This window comes from Aspergillus mulundensis, assembly GCF_003369625.1.
Source record: "Aspergillus mulundensis strain DSM 5745 chromosome Unknown scaffold_14, whole genome shotgun sequence".
Classification (NCBI taxonomy): Eukaryota; Fungi; Ascomycota; class Eurotiomycetes; order Eurotiales; family Aspergillaceae; genus Aspergillus; species Aspergillus mulundensis.
The window spans coordinates 437,600-455,144 of record NW_020797902.1 but is presented as its reverse complement, the minus strand read 5'-3'; the positions used below and the strand labels follow the sequence as shown (position 1 = coordinate 455,144).

Below are 17,545 nucleotides of genomic sequence, written 5' to 3'. Positions count from 1 at the left end.
ATTTGACTATTGATTCGAGTACTAGCATCGGCCAATCACGAATCAGCATATAACCGGACAAAACACCACAACTATGTCCGTTTAGCCCCGAAGCAAGAAGTGACTCGAGACTCAACAAGGCAATTTGACGACACGAGGATATAACTTCGGTTCGGTTCGGCTGATCGCCATCGTGACGGCTGCCAGGCGTCTGAAGTACCTTTGCACGGACCGCACCTTTCTGCTAGTTTGTGGAGTGGCCCCAGCTCACTCCATACTTAGTCCCCAAGTTCGAGTTCCCAACAAATACAATATCGATCATACTTGTCAAACCTTAGTCGCGGTCTGCTTACCCTCCGGCAGACGGTGAGATCGATAGGAGGTTAGATTAGACCACTGACACGCCCCACGGAGGATAGGAAGCTTTGGACATGTCTTTCATGTTCTGCCGCAGTGTCGCACTGCTGACCGTATATTGCTTTTTTCTGATGTTTCGATGATGGAGACGACTGACGAGTCATGATCAGGCTCCAAAGCAGAGTCGCCGCCTTACACTCGGTGGACAGAAATTAAGGTACCCTACCTTAGGTACCCTACGTGCACGCGCTTACCATGTTCGGAGTATGCTTGATGCGCTGTATGCAACGCAGATCAGTACATGCCCTGTGCGACCTTGTTGGGCCCATCCCTCCGGCTTCGGCTCCGGCACCAGGATCTAGCGTTTACGCAAGTCCATAGAGCATCCAGAACATCCAGAGAAGGATCAACAAGATATCTTTGTACTCCGTTCATCTCCCAGCAATCTCTGTACTACGTGGTACATACAAAGTACCGTTCTCCTAGATACTCCGCGTGCAAGGCGCCGAACCCTGCAAGCTAGCAGACCAGGCGGCCCAGGCCCTAATATTGGCGTCAGTGGCGTAAATGTGTATGCTCAGTGCTCACCGTAATCTGCAGGATATGATAATATCCCAATTTCCAAGGTTCTTCGAAAGTTCGACTGTTCGGCACTAAACGTCCAACCGGCATTTGTGGTGTGCTTGCTCCGGAGGGAACGTACATAGCTAGCAGATTCGGGGTCTGCATGCAAACATCTACGTGGTGCCCGTGACAAGTACACGGGACCAGCTTGGGGCTTGGGGCAGATTAGGTAGCACCCGACGAAGTGGCTAGGCTTGTCAAGCGCAGGACTCGATCTAGACTACCATGTCGAGCTTGTTGTATGCAAGAACGGGCTGATACATTAATTAGTGCCTGTAAACCTCGGAGACCATGAATGTGAGATCATAACAATTTGGGTATTCTAGTTGGTATCAAGGGAGCGTGAGTCCAACACAATGCAATCGCCAGAACGAGAGGAATAATTGGGAGCGAAGAAAGCAAAAAGCACAATCATAACCAATGGTAAACAGCGAAACGCAGATCGTCCGAAGCTCAAGGAATGAGGCATATTCCCGAAAATAATTCAATCCCACCTGCAGCTCCCAAATGCAACGCCAGCCGTGACCCGAGAAAACAAAAATGATCAGCAGCAGAAAAACAAACAAGCCTAAACCCAGCAGTAGTGAAGGACTAGAGTGCGCCATGCATATTGCCAAGGAACGAATAAAGTCAACTCTCAAATTGAGTCGATTCAGTGAAAATGTAGTTGTGGTCGTAACTTCATACTGAAAATGACGAAAACCAGCGTCAGATCAAACTGCAATACGCCCTCCATGCATAATTCCCACACTCTGCAGGCTCGCGCCGCGAAACCGTGCGAGCAAGGAACTGACAATCTCCCGGTACGTGTTCATCTGGGTGAGCTTGAAGCGCTGGATCTTTCCGCTCGCTGTACGTGGGATTTCTTCGACAAAGATGATGCCCCCATCGAGGGCTTTGTAGGAAGCCAATTGGCGACGGCAAAAGAGGTAGACTTCCTCCGAAGTCAGGCGCGTTCCAGATAGTGTCTTGGATCGGACGACGAAAGCGCGGGGAACTTCTGTGCTACCGTCCTTGGAGGTTACGCCGGTTACGGCGGCGTCTTCAATACCGGGGTGTTTGAGGAGAATGGATTCGAGCTCTGCCGGGGCGACTTGCCATCTAAGCGCTGTTTGTTAGATTGTGCACATGTGAGTAGGGTTTCAGGGAGTACTCACCCGCGGACCTTGATGAGCTCCTTGGTTCGGCCAACGATGTAGTAAAGCCCGTTGTTGACGTATGCCACGTCTCCGGTGCGGAACCAACCCTGGGAATCTTTGGCATCGTCACGGCCCCGGTAGCACGTAAGCAAGCCCGCACCACGCACGTACAGCTCCCCGGGCTTGTTGTCGCCCGCAACTAGGTTCCCATCAGCACCGACAAGGCGGATTTCGTATCCCGGTTGAAGACTGCCGATACTGGCGGCATTTCCTAGCTCGCCGTAGCGGTTTTGGAAAACAACCCCTACCTCGGTCATGCCCCAAAGCTGAGAGGCATAGGCATCGAGCGGTAGGTATTCGCGAAACTGCTGCATTGATGCTCCATCGATCGGCGCGCCAGCAACGCCAACGTAGCGTAGGGACCCAAAATAGTCGGCAACTGGTAATGTGCAGCGGTTGAAAGCATGAATCATGGCAGGTACCATGTAGGTTTCAGTAATCTGGTATTGATACACAGCCGCAACAAATTTGCTGATATCGAAACGGGACAGAACATACAGCGGCTGACCATAGCGGACCGGGAAAATGTGCGTCCAGAGAGCACCGAAGAGGTGAAACATGGGAAGCGACATCAACCGGCTGACCGCGTAGGGCACATCGTACGAGATTGTGAGGTGCTGACACACAATCGCGTGATGCGACAAGATCGCAGCTTTCGGTAGTCCTCCGGTGCCGCTGGTGGAGAACATCGCCGCCGGCGTTGACTTTGCAATCGTCTCATCGTTAAACGTAATCCATTCGTTCTCACCGTAACCCAGGAGATGCTCAAAATTCAGGTAGCTCTCAGCTCCACTGTCGATGTACGGAGCTGCTCCAGATCCGAGTAGCTGTGCGATGTGCTCTGTTGCGGATTCGTCCAGTAGGCAGACCTGGCTGGGGAGCATGCCCTTGCTTGTGGAGACATTGAGGACCGCCGGGAGCGCTTCGCGGTTCGTAATGATTAGCTTGGGCTCAGCTAGCGTGACGAGGTGCTCTAGCTCCTGCGGCTGACTGCGTGCATTAGATCCCATGAACACGCCGCCGGCGCCGATTACGCTGAAGAACAGTGCGGGGTATATGATCTGCACCAGGATAAGAATCGTCAGCTATCAGCATACTGGAAGAGGAAGGTGAACAAGCTAGAAAAACAGAAAGTCGACGCGAAGGAAACTCGGAATTCCGGTCGGACGAGGCATTTGTTTCTGGTCAACATCGCGGAGGACTTGCGATGCTGAGTTTAGTTCAACTTACACTGTTGCCCATGTGGACCAGCACACAATCGCCCCTCTGCACATGGTGGGCTTTCAATCCGGCAATAAGGGTTCGCACGAGGGTTCTAAATTGTCGAGCACTGAGAGAACGCGAGGGGTCCTCTGCATCGATGAACAACGGCCTTTCTTCGTCGTAGGGCACAGGGCCGCGGAAGCAGAAGGTCAACAAGTCAGTGTATACCTGCTCATTGGCATTGTTGCCGTATTGGGGTCGCGCTAAGGACGACTCCCCAAGACCCATTCTCATGAGTTCGTCGAGTTATTAGTCAGGGCTATGTGTCGGTCAAAAGGAGTTCGTAATGGTAATAGTTTAGGGCTTGGAGGACGAAGTAGAGGAAGAGCGTCGAAGGAGGAGAAAAACTGCTCGTCGAGCGAAGGGATGCCTCGGGTGATAAATAGTTTGCATTCTGCAGCTTTAGAAATCATTTCGTTCTATAGATAGGGCCCTCGCTGGGAAGAATTCCAGTTTCCTGGGGTTCTGATTTGGAATTTCGCATCCCGTAATTTGCTTTGGCGCGCGTCGCAGGCCCTCATTCGCCGACTTGCGCTGCGTACACAAATTACGGAGCATACGCCGTGAGTCCTAAGGGCCAGCAGCTCGACAGTCGAAACCGGAAAGACTCGAAACCAGTCCGCTCAGACCAAGCCCAATCGCCACTAAGATTGGGTTGCTGATCCTGGTCTTGGTCCGCAGGCGAGGCTTGCGTCTAATCGCCAAATCGCAGTGGTGACCGCTTCGATTCCGATCACGGTGGTGGAGTCGCGAAAAGGACTAAAATGCTAGACCAGCGAACACTGCGAACATGTTCCACTTTTTCCCCAGCCATGCTAGCGTCGTTCCAATCTCGATTCGAGCAAGAAATATCCAACGCTTTGGGCAGAGGGTGCTTCGACAATCGACCGATGCATCGGGATCGCCCCATTGGTTCGCTTCTTCTGGCTCAGATCAACTTGCTTCAGTGGTTTCTCCTCTCCCGCTCCTCCACTTCCTTCGTGAACGAGCTGATAGTAGAGCTGAACTTGACAAGTGACACATTCAATAGTCGCTCAGCTCAGCACCGGGGAAAGATCTGTCCCGAGAGTGACAGGCAATAGAGCGAAATGTTGAACTATCAGATTCAAGGCTCGACGCCACCCTGTAGAGTCGATCGCGCGTCTGCACCTGCCCAATCCATAATAATGCACATGCACTCCTTCCCGGCGTTGGGGCGCCTGCCAGGGCCCAAGGCTCTGCGCAGCTGCGCTTGGCTTGCTCGTTCCCAGGAAACGACGCACGCGGCGTAATTCGGTGCAGTTTGCTGGAGCATCGGCTTGTCGCAGGACCCCGCCCGCGCAAAAATCAACAAGGATAAAGCGGCCCAGCAGGTGACAATTGCATTGATCTGCAGCTGATCAAGAGCACGTCGACGCCATCCATCTGGCTGACATCCACTCCACTAACCTAGTTTATCAGGTTACCAAGTCCAGGACTCCAGACAGTCGGTCTCGCCCGCGTCCTGCCAATTAGAGCTTCTGTTGATGCCGAAAAAGTCGGTCTTGTGGGCTCTGAGGCCGGAAAGACAGCATGAGTTGTTTACTCCGTGAATCAGTCCATGCCCCAGCGGCCAGGGCCAGCAGAATGTAACTCAACTCCACGATTCTTGGGTCCCTCGGCTCTATCGACGAGTTCTGTCTTCACAAGCTCGCGCTGCTAGACTACCTGGAGCTCGGAGTACCCGATCGATTGTCTGCTTTTGACGGTGTCCTTTGTGGGGCGACACGGACGAACGCCGTGAGCTTGTGGCGAACGCCTTGGTTTCTCGTGCTGTCGGCCTGTCGGCCCTGTCGTTTCTATCACCGTCGATCTCTCCAGCTGGCTGAATTGCTACCGCATGAACCGGTCGAAAGGCCATCTCGTCCCCTCAACTTGGCCCGCGTCCTTACGCGCAAATACCACTACCAGACAACGAAGCGGGTCGCGACTATTTCCTTCTTTGCCGTCAATTGGCTTTACAGTATTCCGTATCTGGAGAAAGAACAGTCGAGGCAAGAAGTAGGATATATTGTGCAATTTGTGTGTTGCATGTTCATTGGCAGACGTGCAACTCAACTGAGCACGGGGAAGGTTCCGTGGGATAGTAGTGCCATGGCCCATGCGAACACACACCGGAGTCCGAACACTTGGAGACTGCGGCGACCCTGACGGTCTAACCTCGGAATCAAACTCGAAAATTGCTTTTTTTATTGTCTTGCCTTCTTGGGCCGAACAACTGAGAGAGATAAGAACGGTGTCATGGTGGACCGTCTAATGTGGACCCCGAGAATGCTGAGAAGAATGATGGTCCTAGGGCACGGCTGAAAAGTCCGACGTAGGTCAACCCTCTGGGAAATGTCTCGTCACTAAGGACGGCGTTATGCATTCAAAAGACACATGCGCCCTGCAAGGAGGAATCCCAATGGTTGGCTCGGTTCTGTATTCCAGTGTATGAGTGCAAGCCACCATCGCTGCTCTAAACACTTACCTCAATCTCACCCCACGGCTATACTATACGACTTTGGTACCCCTGGCAGTTGAAAGTGTAGCTCTCTAACAGCAGTCGAGCATCATGTCTCAAACAGAGGAGGTCATCGTGACCAGGCCGCCAACGGCAGTATGCGTTCCAGAGAGCCCGAGCGAAGCCAGCTTCGTCAACATCGAGAAGTGCATCATCAAAGATGTATCCGAGTTGATGTTACCGGACGAGGCTTCATTCGACCTTGAGGCGCAAAGCACGACAAGGAAGCTGATTGCTCCAATCCGGTATACGATCCTCAACATCTACCGGCGGCTTTTCACGCTCGTCTTTCTCGCCAACATCGGAGTCTTCATCTATGTGATGGTTGCGGACCGAAAACTTCTGGCCCTTGTCAATGCTGCAGCAGCGAACCTGCTCGCATGCGGTCTCGCAAGACAGCCTCTTGTCGTCAACACCATTTTCGTCACAGTATGCTCAATACCTAGGTCCGCTCCACTGTGGCTGCGCCGAATCTGCTCAAAGGTGTACCATTACGGAGGTGTCCATAGCGGATGCGGAGTCGCATCGCTCATCTGGTACCTGGGCTTCCTCGGCGAGTTCTCTCGACAATACTGGTCTGGTGGATCATCCCAATTTTCTGCAGCGCCAATTGTTCTCGCGTACATTATCCTGGTGCTGCTGCTTGCAATTATCATCGTTGCCTATCCAGGCTTCCGATTCAAGCGGCATGACTACTTCGAGCTCACGCATCGCTTCTCCGGCTGGCTTGTCGTAGCCCTCTTTGTCATCCTCCTCATGGTCTTCGTCGACGAAGCTTCCGCCGCCGAAGGCAAACCGATGGGCCGCTTTCTCATCGAACTCCCAGCGTTCTGGTTCCTCATGCTCGTTGTCGTAGCCATCGTCCACCCATGGCTCCTCCTCCGCAAAGTCAAGGTCACCCCAGAGTACCTCTCCCCGCACGCCGTGCGGCTCCACTTCAACCACACCACAACCACCTTTGGCAAAGGTATTCAACTCTCCAAGCACCCTTTGCAAGACTGGCACGGCTTCGCCACTTTTCCGGACGTCGACAGAGACGGCAAATCCTTCTCCAGCCTGATCTCAAAAGCCGGCGACTGGACCGCCGCCACGATCAAAAACCAACCAACACACCTCTGGAAACGCGGTGTGCTCATCTACGGCTTCGCATACGCAATGCGTGTGTACAAGCGTGTTGTCGTCGTCACAACAGGCTCCGGTATTGGCCCCTGTCTCTCCTTCCTTGGAGACGAGAATCGCCCCTCTTTGCGTGTCATCTGGCAAACGCGAGCGCCTAAGCGAACCTACGGCAAAGAGGTTCTCAACTTGGTGGGACGCATGGATCCGAACCCCGTTATCATTGACACGAATTCTTCCGGCCGTCTTGATATGGTGCCGCTCATTCGACAGATTGCGCGCGAGCACGACGCCGAGGCGATTTGCGTCATCAGTAACCCGTTTGTCACGAAGAAGGTCGTGTACGAGCTCGAGTCGATGGGGATCCCAGCATACGGCCCGATTTTTGATTCATGATTTTGCGATGTCCATGGTGTAATGACTTTCGATATGTTGTTTGGGAATGATTATGATGGTTATGATGAATGCTGGTAATTCATGTTGTGTTAATTGCGATGGGAAAAGTGTTTGCTTTCGAAGGAGGCTGGTGCGTTGGGTTGCAGTGTGGAGTGAGGGGTAGAAATGTCACCTATCTGGTATCATAATTAAGGGAAACCAACCCAACTTGAAAGTCATTGCGGCGCAAAGTTTTCCAGGGCGTTGTATCCAGTCGACGCATTAGGCAGCTTTGTGCGCTGGGCCTGTCAGGTTTACGAGGTTGCATCATGGACTGTGCTCGGGCTCGGCTGCAGATGCATGCATGCCTCTGACCAACAGCATCCCTTGCTACTGAGGCTAGGGAACAATGGCCCGACGCTACGGAGTACTCTAAGTCTATGGTGCTAACCTCGTCTAGCAGGTACGGTGAAATTATTTAGCTTAGACAGGGGAAAGAAGATTTGTAGATACTTGGAGGATATTATTATTAAAAGGCAATACAGTCAAGTATATCATGATTCGTAATCGACACCTTTATCAGGGTCGACGGAACAGAAGAAAGAAAGGAAGACAAGGATAGTGAGGTATAGTATGATGGGTATCATGCAAAACAATTTGTCCACCCAATGCAGATATAAGAGACCTTAGAACGCCAAAGGGGTCAACCTGAAGAGTAAAGGCAGTGCAGAACTTTTGGTGTTGTTGTAAGCGAAATTAGTGTGCTGATTGTTGCATGGCACTGAGTGGTTTGAGCAGAAAGGGAAATATGAGCGAGGGCGTTTTATTTTTCTTTTGATCATCGCGTTCGTAACGTTCGTAAGTTCATAGACCGAAGCCTTCGGTGGTTATTAAGTACTGTAGATCGGTGTTCAAGATGTATGAGAGTTCGCGGATGGGGCTCTGTTCCGGCTTTCGAATTCCGCAGGCCCGGTGGTCAAATCATCGGGCGTAAGTCGGCTTCGTCCGCGGCAGGAAGAATTGGTGGAAGAACTATCCAGTCGAAGAGAGTCCATACGCTCCAGTTCTTCGTATTCCGGGGACGGCAGTGGAGATCCGTGGTAATCCTCCATAATGCTGCTGCCGTTCAACATGGTGTATCCGGGAGGGCTGGCAGGAACGTCTTCGTAGACTGGCGGCATTTCCTCATCCCAGCTGATACCGAGCCCGCTTCTCTCGGTAACGTGTAGGTTGAACTGCATGCGAAGAACGCGGGCTGCTCCGGTGGGGGTGATGAGTCGGGTGTTGCGGTTGGGGCAGAACTCTTCAGCAACTATCAATTCGATGACCAGGTTGTGCTTCGTCTCCAGCCCACCAGGAGCCTCGAGATCACAAACAGGGTTGGCGGTAGGGTTAATGTTGGCTTCGAATTCCATGCTGATTTCGCCACCGGCGGTATCAAAGTCTGTCTTCCAACCATCCTTCTCCTCGTTGTGTCCGATGATGCGAGTCTCCTGATGCAGAACGCCCTTTCCTTCACCACCAATCTTGTGCGTGTGCTTGGGGCAAGCAGTCGAGACGATCTTCTGGTGCTCTTCGATCCGCCACATCATTTTGCGCAATCGCCAACGGGTCTGGGTCTCGTCGCCCTTATCCAAAACACCGCTCAATGTCATCTGAACGGGGAAGGTACCGATGGGGTGAACGACAGATGGGAGGACGATGCGGCCGGTCAGATTGGTGGGAGGGAAAATTCGAATGGAGGACTTGTCGTTTCCTGGAAGGATAGCGCGCCTAATGTGTAAGGGCATTTTGAAGTTGTAATCATCGCCATTGATATTGTGTCCGTGCGCCTGGAGAATGTATTCCACCTGTCCCAGGGAACTATTGCACGACGCCGGCAGATTACCTGGGAACAGGTAGCTAAAGGGGAAGTCGTGATCACCGCTCCTGAGTTGAAGAGGTTCGGTCAAGAAGTTCCAGTTTGTCAATTCCTCGGTCTTTGAGGCGCAGTTGGGGCAATCCCTCGAAACAGGCTTCTTGGTCGTCTTTTTGATCATCAACCGCATATCGAACTTGTCGAGGGTGACCATGCCGGTCACTTGAGGCACGGTGATTCTGAGGCGGCCGGAGAATAGGGCACCGGTGGAGTTGGCTGGTGTTCCATAGCATACGAGGGGCGGAGACTCCACGATGACATCGAGTTTAGCTGATGCTGCATTGTCTTCATGGCTGCCACGCTCCTTCGAGCGGGCGTGCTTTCGATGCTTTTCCTTGTGGTGATCCCGGTAGGTGTGGATAAAGTGGTCCATTGAGAAGGAAAGGCGACGCTCCGGCGAGTGCGGCCTGTCGCTATGCGAATGCTTGGCAGGTGCTGCTTGAGATACCTCGTTTACGGACGAGGATGAGGAAGAGTTGGAGTGAGGGAAGATCGAGTGGTGAGAGAGGGAGGGGCGAACGAGGCTGGAAAGAAGACGGCCCGGCATTGTGAGGTCTTGAACCGGCAGTGGCTGAAAGACAAGACAAAGAAGAGTGGCAATGGATTGGCCGGGGGCCTCGAGGTCTATACAAGCTCCTTGGGTTGTCGACTAGGCAGACGAGGCAGGTAGACAGATACTATCTGAGTGGTTCAGGACTCAATGCAGTGCTGATCAAGTTGTGAGATGTAGAAGGCAGTTGCACGCATACTCCCTTGGTGAGGCTGTAGCTGGTAGTGGTAGTTGCTATGGCAGGCGCGGGGTGTATAGAGCGTCAGGTCAGGCGGAGTATGAGATGAAGGAAGCAGAGAAAAGGAATCTGGATGAACCAGAAAGCGGGCGAGGCGCTGCCTTTGAATGGGTTTACGATTCGTCTACTGACTCTGCCTGACTAGTTTGACTACAACTGAAATTTTCTCAGCCATGGTTTTCTCGTTGGTTCCCACATGTAACAGGGACAAATTTTTCCTGGTCTGGCCACCTTGAAGCGGACAATAAAAGCACTCGCCGGTGGGGCTGCCTAGAAGAAAGACATCATAGCGGGTCTTTGCTTACCGCGTATGTTCCGTACGTGACGTGACAGTGCCTGATGATTCTCCGAGGAGTTTCTAGAGATCTCGAGACTCTGTACAGCTCTACGCTCGATGCTCAGAATGCTCAGAGGACTATCCTCTCAGCTCAATGCTCTCTTTCTGTTCGCAAAGGTTGACCTTCGGACCTGGCCGTATATCCATGGCTCTCTGAAGTTACCTATTCACAAGGTACGTACACCTACACCGTACATCCATCTTTCTTCGAAGCAGTACCTTGGAGACGCTAAAGCCAATTCTAGCTCTGAGGTGTCAAGCAGTGCATGTTCTCAGAAAGCGCATTCGAGTCAACAGTCCAAGGCCGTGCGCAGCGAGCCGACGAGCCGGTGACTCACAGCCTAGCCCGGGCTTGGAGTATACTCGGAGGAGCTTCTTGAGCGATCTCAGCGATCCCCCAGGGCCCCAACCCAACATCGCATTGCGTGCTTGTTCGTCAATGTCAACTACAGTATCGCAAGTACGCGCAACACTGTGCCTGAGGTTCGATCTCGATGAGCCTGACAAATGTGCCTTGGGGTGAGTCTGTGCTGATGATCTTCGAATGGTGTCATATGTTTGCAATACTGATTCATCCACTAAGCGTGGCGCCGGCGCTTTTAGTCCCAATCGGAAACTCCTGCTCGGTGCGATTGGATAGCAGTTTCTATACAAACTTTCGATCTCAATGACACAAGACAGGGTCATTCTGAAGCCTCGAAGAAGCGTCTCTCACGCTGCCGCGGACGAATGGCAGGTATCTCAGGTGAGTGTCTACACAATCCTCAATAATGTGATCCAGAATTCCAGATCTTGTGGATGGAGCAGTGGCTGTCTGCGCATGACCACGCCCTTTGACCTGCTGTTCATGTGATCAGCTTGCCGTCGATCCGTCGCTAGCCCTCACGTGGCCCGATCCCGGTCCCTGAGCAATTCCCTACCTCGTACCGTCACATACCATACAATACGCCGCCGAGGCCGCGCTAGCTGGAGATCCTTTACGAGAGTCAAAGCCAGGAGGGGCAAGAGCTTTACATTTTCCGGCGCAGCAACATCACGTTATGGCTGTCTAAAAGTCCACGGACCCACAAACAAGGAGAAAGCGGATGATGTTGCAATTGTCAGGAAGAGATTTCCACAAGGTCGCTGTCTCGAACTTCGGCTCCCTTCCAAGTTCCAAGGAACTCGGACGGACTCCCGTTTGCCCAGGCTCATGAAGGGTGGTGTCCCAATCTCTTCCAAACTTCCTTGTTTGGCTAAGTCTCGTCAAGAGACGCCCTTCGATTGATAGTGTTCATGCATGGTCGACGCCATCTCCCCCGCAATAGGCGGTTCCAACTTGCGGGGTGTTGGTGTGATACTGATGCCTCGCTTGCGCTGAGCCTGTCGGCTCCAAAGTCTCTGCTCAATCAACAACTTGTCGCTCGTGAAGCGTCAGAGTGAAAGCAGGGAGGTATACAGAAGTATAGGAGAGTATCAGATCAGATAGCGACTGTTCTAGACAACAGCTGTCAACGCAAGTCAGGTCCCTTTTTTTGGAGAATTTTGACGAATGAAATCCACCAGCCTCCTTACAATTACCTAACGGATATCCTGGATGCATGGAACTACCCTGCGTGGTTCGGCTGAAGTTTTACTTTAACCCTCAGCCCATGAAAGCTTTGCTAGACGCTCCGGTCGGGAAGCGGTCGGAGAATTCGCCCAGACGTCGGTGTGAGAATCATGCCACATATGATCTGAATACTCCGTATGGCATCTTCTTCCGTGAGAGACTTAATCCGGAGGATGGGTGTTTGTCAGCGAATCCTTCCGGACCTGTCAAATTGTCAAGCCTCCTCGTCGGATGCGGTAACCGATTACGCGGAGCAGCCTCCAGACTTTGATAGAACTCTGTAATATATCGTTGACACCTGACTTTCGAGGCATCACACGGTCCAACTTCCGACCTTCCTCTTCAATCCTGGTCTTTGGGGGCGGATTTCGCCGTCTCCCTACGCCCTAGCATCTCCCCCTTTGCAAATATCCACGATCCAAGGTTAACTCTGACTCGTTGGGCCTGCCGTGATGGAGCCGATACGGATCACAGACTTTTATTTCTACGGAACAAATCTGGAATCACCCACAGTGGACCACACGTTATGGAGAAGAGTCAAGTTTCTCGGGGAACTATGAATAATAGGGCCTTTCGGCTGTCATTTTTACATCCATTCTCCTGAGGTCCCCGGCGATATGCGAAAGAAGCCGTCAATACTGCGCGTATTCATTACTCACACCGGCGAATTGACTTTTTGTTGCATATAGATTGCGTATATTTGCTCCGGGGTAGAGAGTACGGTGAGTATCGAGCATCGAACCCACAGCAACCTCACAGTACAGTATTGCAGAATCAGGCACCGGATGACGAGATCGACTCCTATTGGGCTTTCCGCGGGAAACCCTGCTAGTGCGGCGGTTTCAATGCATCCTCGACCCTGGCCAAGTCGGGGTTCTTTACGAGACAGCGGTCTAGTCTAGTCTATGCCCTAGATACGGTTTATGGCCCGAACTCGTGGACTGCTCTTGTTTGGATGTTGTCAACTGATCTCCTTTGCCGCGAGCATGACCAATCAAGTTGTTGTTTCATGACACCTTCTCGAAGCTCTTGGCATCACGCAAGACAAACCGGCCCGGGACCGAGTGCTCCATAGTCTTGATACCTGACTTGCACATGAAACCAATGAACGGCCCGGGAGGTGCCCGGGAAGCATCCGCCTCATCAATCTTCTTCGTTGATGTCATCATACCATTATTCACGATGTGATGATGCTATTCGGAGAGTCCAATTGACCTCGATTCTATAAATACTGTGTCGACGAAGCATCGGGATTCGGGACTATATTTGGACTTTACGCCACAGTCGGGAACTGCTCGGGAGTTGCCTTTACAGCCTCCTTCTAGCCAATTCTAGACTCGGAATGTCGCTCTTGTTGAATCTCACTGCCACTGATCTGTAGTTGTAGTCTACTCGGAATCCTCAGCCGGCTGGCTTCAGCCTTCGCCGTCGAGTAGGATTTGGCCTGGGCCTGGGCCTAGAGGCCCTATTCCAACTAACGGTCTGGTACACTCAATCTACGGAGTAGTGACGCAGCTTACTGCTCCTCGAATAAAGGCGTCCTTCATATATCCCAGCTGAGGTAAGACAGAAATTGCCACAAATATAGAATACAAATAAGGCCACCCGTTCGCTGAGCCGCAACGCTCTGTATGTACGGAGTAAGTACTCGAGCCCAGTCAGAACAATAACGTCAAATCATTCAAGTCTAGAGAGCAACTATTGAGGTATCAAATCTTAAGACCCATAGTCACATAAGAATAGCATGAAGAAAGCGTGAGGGATAATCCTGAGATGATGGACAAGTGTATACTACAAAGTATTGTGCCTGGATGCCTGGATGCCTGACCAACGCCCAGATGTGGCTGATGCTGAGTCAGCGTTGTTACAGAGTGCTTACCGTCTTTGCCACCGCCTATCATTTTCTGCGTGGCAGAAAATATGGCGGGGTGAGGGGCCAAATGACTCAAACCCGGACAGAATACAAAGAATTAATTGTTTCCCTTGCCAATTCCCCCACATCCGATTCCTCCTCAGTGCACCCAAACATCATGGCAACCCTAGACGCCGCTGCAAAGGCCCGCCTTGATCTCATCACCGAGAACCTCGCCGAAACCCTCAACCCGGAGATCATCGAGTCCATCCTCGCCGAGGGCCGAAACCCGCGTATTTACTGGGGCACTGCGACAACAGGACGCCCTCACACTGGCTACTTCGTCGCCGCTATCAAGATCGCCCAGCTGCTCGCTGCAGGATGTGAGGTCGTTGTTCTGCTGGCGGACATCCACGCCTTCCTGGACAACCTGAAGGCGCCGCTTGAGCTGGTTGAGAACCGCGCAAAGTACTATGCCAAGGTCATCCGGGCAATCTTAGAGTCTGTCGGCGTGCCCACTGAGAAGTTGGAGTTTGTTCTGGGAAGCTCTTACCAGAAGTCTCCGGAGTACACGATGGATGTTTACAAGCTCTCATCGTTGGTTAGTGAGCACGATGCTAAGAAGGCCGGTGCGGAGATTGTCAAGCAGAGTGCCAATGCGCCTCTGAGTGGTCTGCTCTACTCAATTCTGCAGGTGCTTGATGAGGAGCACCTGAATGTTGATGCTCAGCTGGGAGGTATGGACCAGAGGAAGCTTTTCGCTGCGGCTGTGGAGTGGTTGCCCAAGATCGGATACCGAAAGGTGAGATATCTATTGTTAGTCTCATCTACAGTCACTAACCTTTTCAGCGTGCCCACTTGGTCACACCAATGGTTGCCGGTCTCAGCGGTGGTAAGATGAGCTCCAGTGTTCAAGGTACATCCACCCATACCTCACCGCAGTCGTAGCCCTAACTAACCCAACCGCAGACAGCAAAATCGACCTCCTCGACGGTCCCGACGTCATTCAAAAGAAGATCCGCAAGGCCGAAGCTGCCCCCAAGGTCGTCGAAGACAATGGCGTCATCGCCATGGTCGAATACGTTCTCCTCCCGGCCGCCGGCCTGAAGGGCAAGAAGGAATTCGTTGTCGAGCGCCGCGACGCCGAACCCCTCGTCTACACCGACATCGCTAAGCTGAAGGAGGACTACCAAAACGACATTCTGACCCCGCAATCCCTTAAGCCCGCTGTCACCGCGGCGCTGACGAGCCTGATGGCGCCAATCCAGGAGGCGTACCAGGCCTCGCCCGAGTGGCAGGAGATTACGGCGCAGGCATACCCTCCACCTGTTGTCGAGAAGAAGCAGAGGAAGGTCAAGGACAAGGGAACTCGCCACCCTGGTGCGCAGGTCCAGGCTAAGGCTCAGGCCGAGGCCAAGGCTGAGGTTGAGGGTGAGAAGAAGGCGCAGGAGCTTCCTGAGCGGCCGAAGGCTGAAAACTAACTGACCGATCATTTTTCTCGCATAAAGCGCGTGAATTTTGCAAAAGATTCGCTTTTTAGAGTAGGCGTTGTGTATATGAATGCATTATACATATTTACTGTCCTGGTAATTTTTATATAAACTCTTCGACTTCTCGTTCACTTAGGTCTCAGATAACAACAAGCCTTATCCTTATGTTTTGAATTCATATTTTCTGCGATTAAGATGCCTAGATCCATGGTATCGAAATCATAATAAAGGATGACCCCTGTATGTGGAAACGGAATGACTTCTACAAGGTCAGGGCCTTCTCAAGCAGACAAGTAGGTCATGCCTTACTCTAGGATATATATTTCTAAAAACACATATTTGTCTACCCACTCACTTTCATTTCCGCTTGATCCCTAACTCCGCGAGAATCGATTCGTTGTGCTCTCCAACCTCCGGCACAGCATCCATCCGAGGTCGAAACTCTCCCTGCGGACTAAACCCAGGCGGAAGAAGAGCCGGTACAACCCCCTTAGACGTCTTCACCTCCGTCCACCGATTCCTCGCCTTGAACTGTGCATGTTCCCATACCCCCTGCATGTCATTCACATTCGCGTTAGCGATAGCAGCTTTATCGAGCCGGCGCGTAGCTTCCTCGGCAGTTATACCAGCAAAAGACTCCTGTATAATCTCCTTGAGCACCTCGCGGTTTTGTACACGCAGCGAGTTATTTGAGAAGCGGGGATCCTGGGCAAGATCAGGCTGTGACAGGACAAGGGTGCAGAAGTTCGCCCATTCCCGCTCGTTCTGGATTCCCAGCATCACGGAGCCATTTCCTGTTTCAAAGGGGCCGTAGGGGTATATGGAGGCATGGGAGGCACCGGCTGGTACTGGGCCAGGCGCGCCATTAAAGGCGTAGTACATGGGGAAGCCCATCCACTCGACCATGCTCTCGAGCATGGAGATGTCGATCTGGGATCCGCGGCCTGTCTTGGAGCGCTGCATCAGGGCAGCCAGGATGCTGCTGTAGGCGTACATGCCTGATGCGATATCCGCGATTGAGATGCCCACTTTGGCAGGTTCTTTGCCCGTGCCTGTGACGGATAGCATGCCCGCTTCGCTTTGCACGAGGAGATCGTAGGCTTTCTTGTCTCGATAGGGTCCGTCTTGGCCGTAGCCGGAGATGTCGCAGACGATAAGAGACGGATGCTTTTCTTTCAGAGTCTCGAATGAGAGACCTAGTCTTGCGCTGGCCCCGGGGGCGAGATTCTGTACGAGTACATCCGCCTTGCTGACCAGGCGCAGCAAGATATCATAGTCTTCGGGCTTCTTCACGTCCAAGGCCAGACTCTCTTTCGATCGATTCGTCCAGACAAAGTGTGAGGCGAGCCCGTTGACTCTTGTATCATATCCGCGCGCAAAGTCGCCCACACCCGGTCGTTCGACTTTTATCACCCGCGCACCCAGATCGGCCAGTTGACGGGTACAGAACGGGGCCGAAATCGCCTGCTCGAGGCTGACAACAGTAATACCAGCTAAGGGTCCTTGTATGTTGCTGTTCCCTCGCGCTGCAGATAATGAGAAGCGCCGCACGCTTCCCTGTAATGTCGGCTGCAGTAGGCAGCGGGGGCAAGCTGATCTAGCGAGCATACTCAATGACTGTAGCTAGTGAGATTAGTATGAGTCCCTGGTATAATTCAGGAACGTGGGACCAATTTATAGATATTAGACGCCGATGACTCCGAGCTTCGATTGGATGACCGGTTACTGGAAGCTGGGGTGTCCAGACATATAACCGAGGGTCCGAAGTAGCCTTCTGCAACCAAGTCATCCTGCGATCAACCTCAACTCCCTGAGAGTGATAGCCTAGAAATCTGACTTGGCGTGAGCTTGAAACATCATTGCAATTATCATTCCAGCTTGACCAGGTTGTGGTAGTATCGCTATAGTCAGCCAGCAACCAGAGTACCTTGTGTAGCAGAAATATATATCCTGCAGGTCAATGTTACCCGCCTAAGAAAAGTGAGCGTCAGGGAGTAAGCATGCGAGATCCGAAAGCCCATAGAACGTGCTCGTGCTCTTAGAAGCAGACTTCCACCAAACTGTCATAAGAGCTGGACTGTGTGTTCAAGTGTTGTGTTCGGGCAGTGCAGTATGTGAGCCGGAAAGAGTTTAGT

General features: G+C 52.3%; 5 protein-coding genes across 5 annotated transcripts; 2 read left to right on the top strand and 3 right to left on the bottom strand.

Annotated features, from left to right (window-relative positions):
• Nucleotides 1–1,673: 1,673 nt before the first annotated feature.
• afeA (adenylate-forming enzyme AfeA) lies at nt 1,674–3,650 on the bottom strand (the record flags this gene model as incomplete). Its single annotated transcript, XM_026752144.1, has 3 exons — nt 1,674–2,061; nt 2,118–3,220; nt 3,390–3,650. 3 exons carry the CDS (start codon nt 3,648–3,650, stop codon nt 1,674–1,676), a joined length of 1,752 nt encoding a protein of 583 aa, XP_026599206.1.
• A 2,344-nt stretch (nt 3,651–5,994) lies between these two features.
• Nucleotides 5,995–7,455, top strand: DSM5745_10127 (integral membrane protein TmpA; the record flags this gene model as incomplete). The annotated part of the gene is made up of 1 exon (XM_026752143.1): nt 5,995–7,455. One exon carries the CDS (start codon nt 5,995–5,997, stop codon nt 7,453–7,455), a length of 1,461 nt encoding a protein of 486 aa, XP_026599205.1.
• An 890-nt stretch (nt 7,456–8,345) lies between these two features.
• Nucleotides 8,346–9,899, bottom strand: DSM5745_10126 (alpha-arrestin; the record flags this gene model as incomplete). Its single annotated transcript, XM_026752142.1, has 1 exon — nt 8,346–9,899. One exon carries the CDS (start codon nt 9,897–9,899, stop codon nt 8,346–8,348), a length of 1,554 nt encoding a protein of 517 aa, XP_026599204.1.
• Nucleotides 9,900–14,098: 4,199 nt separating this feature from the next.
• On the top strand, nt 14,099–15,401 carry DSM5745_10125 (tyrosine--tRNA ligase TYS1; the record flags this gene model as incomplete). The annotated part of the gene is made up of 3 exons (XM_026752141.1): nt 14,099–14,722; nt 14,770–14,836; nt 14,890–15,401. The coding sequence occupies 3 exons, from the start codon at nt 14,099–14,101 to the stop codon at nt 15,399–15,401; spliced, it is 1,203 nt and encodes a 400-aa protein (XP_026599203.1).
• A 366-nt stretch (nt 15,402–15,767) lies between these two features.
• Nucleotides 15,768–17,018, bottom strand: DSM5745_10124 (CaiB/BaiF CoA transferase family protein; the record flags this gene model as incomplete). The annotated part of the gene is made up of 1 exon (XM_026752140.1): nt 15,768–17,018. One exon carries the CDS (start codon nt 17,016–17,018, stop codon nt 15,768–15,770), a length of 1,251 nt encoding a protein of 416 aa, XP_026599202.1.
• Nucleotides 17,019–17,545: the final 527 nt, after the last annotated feature.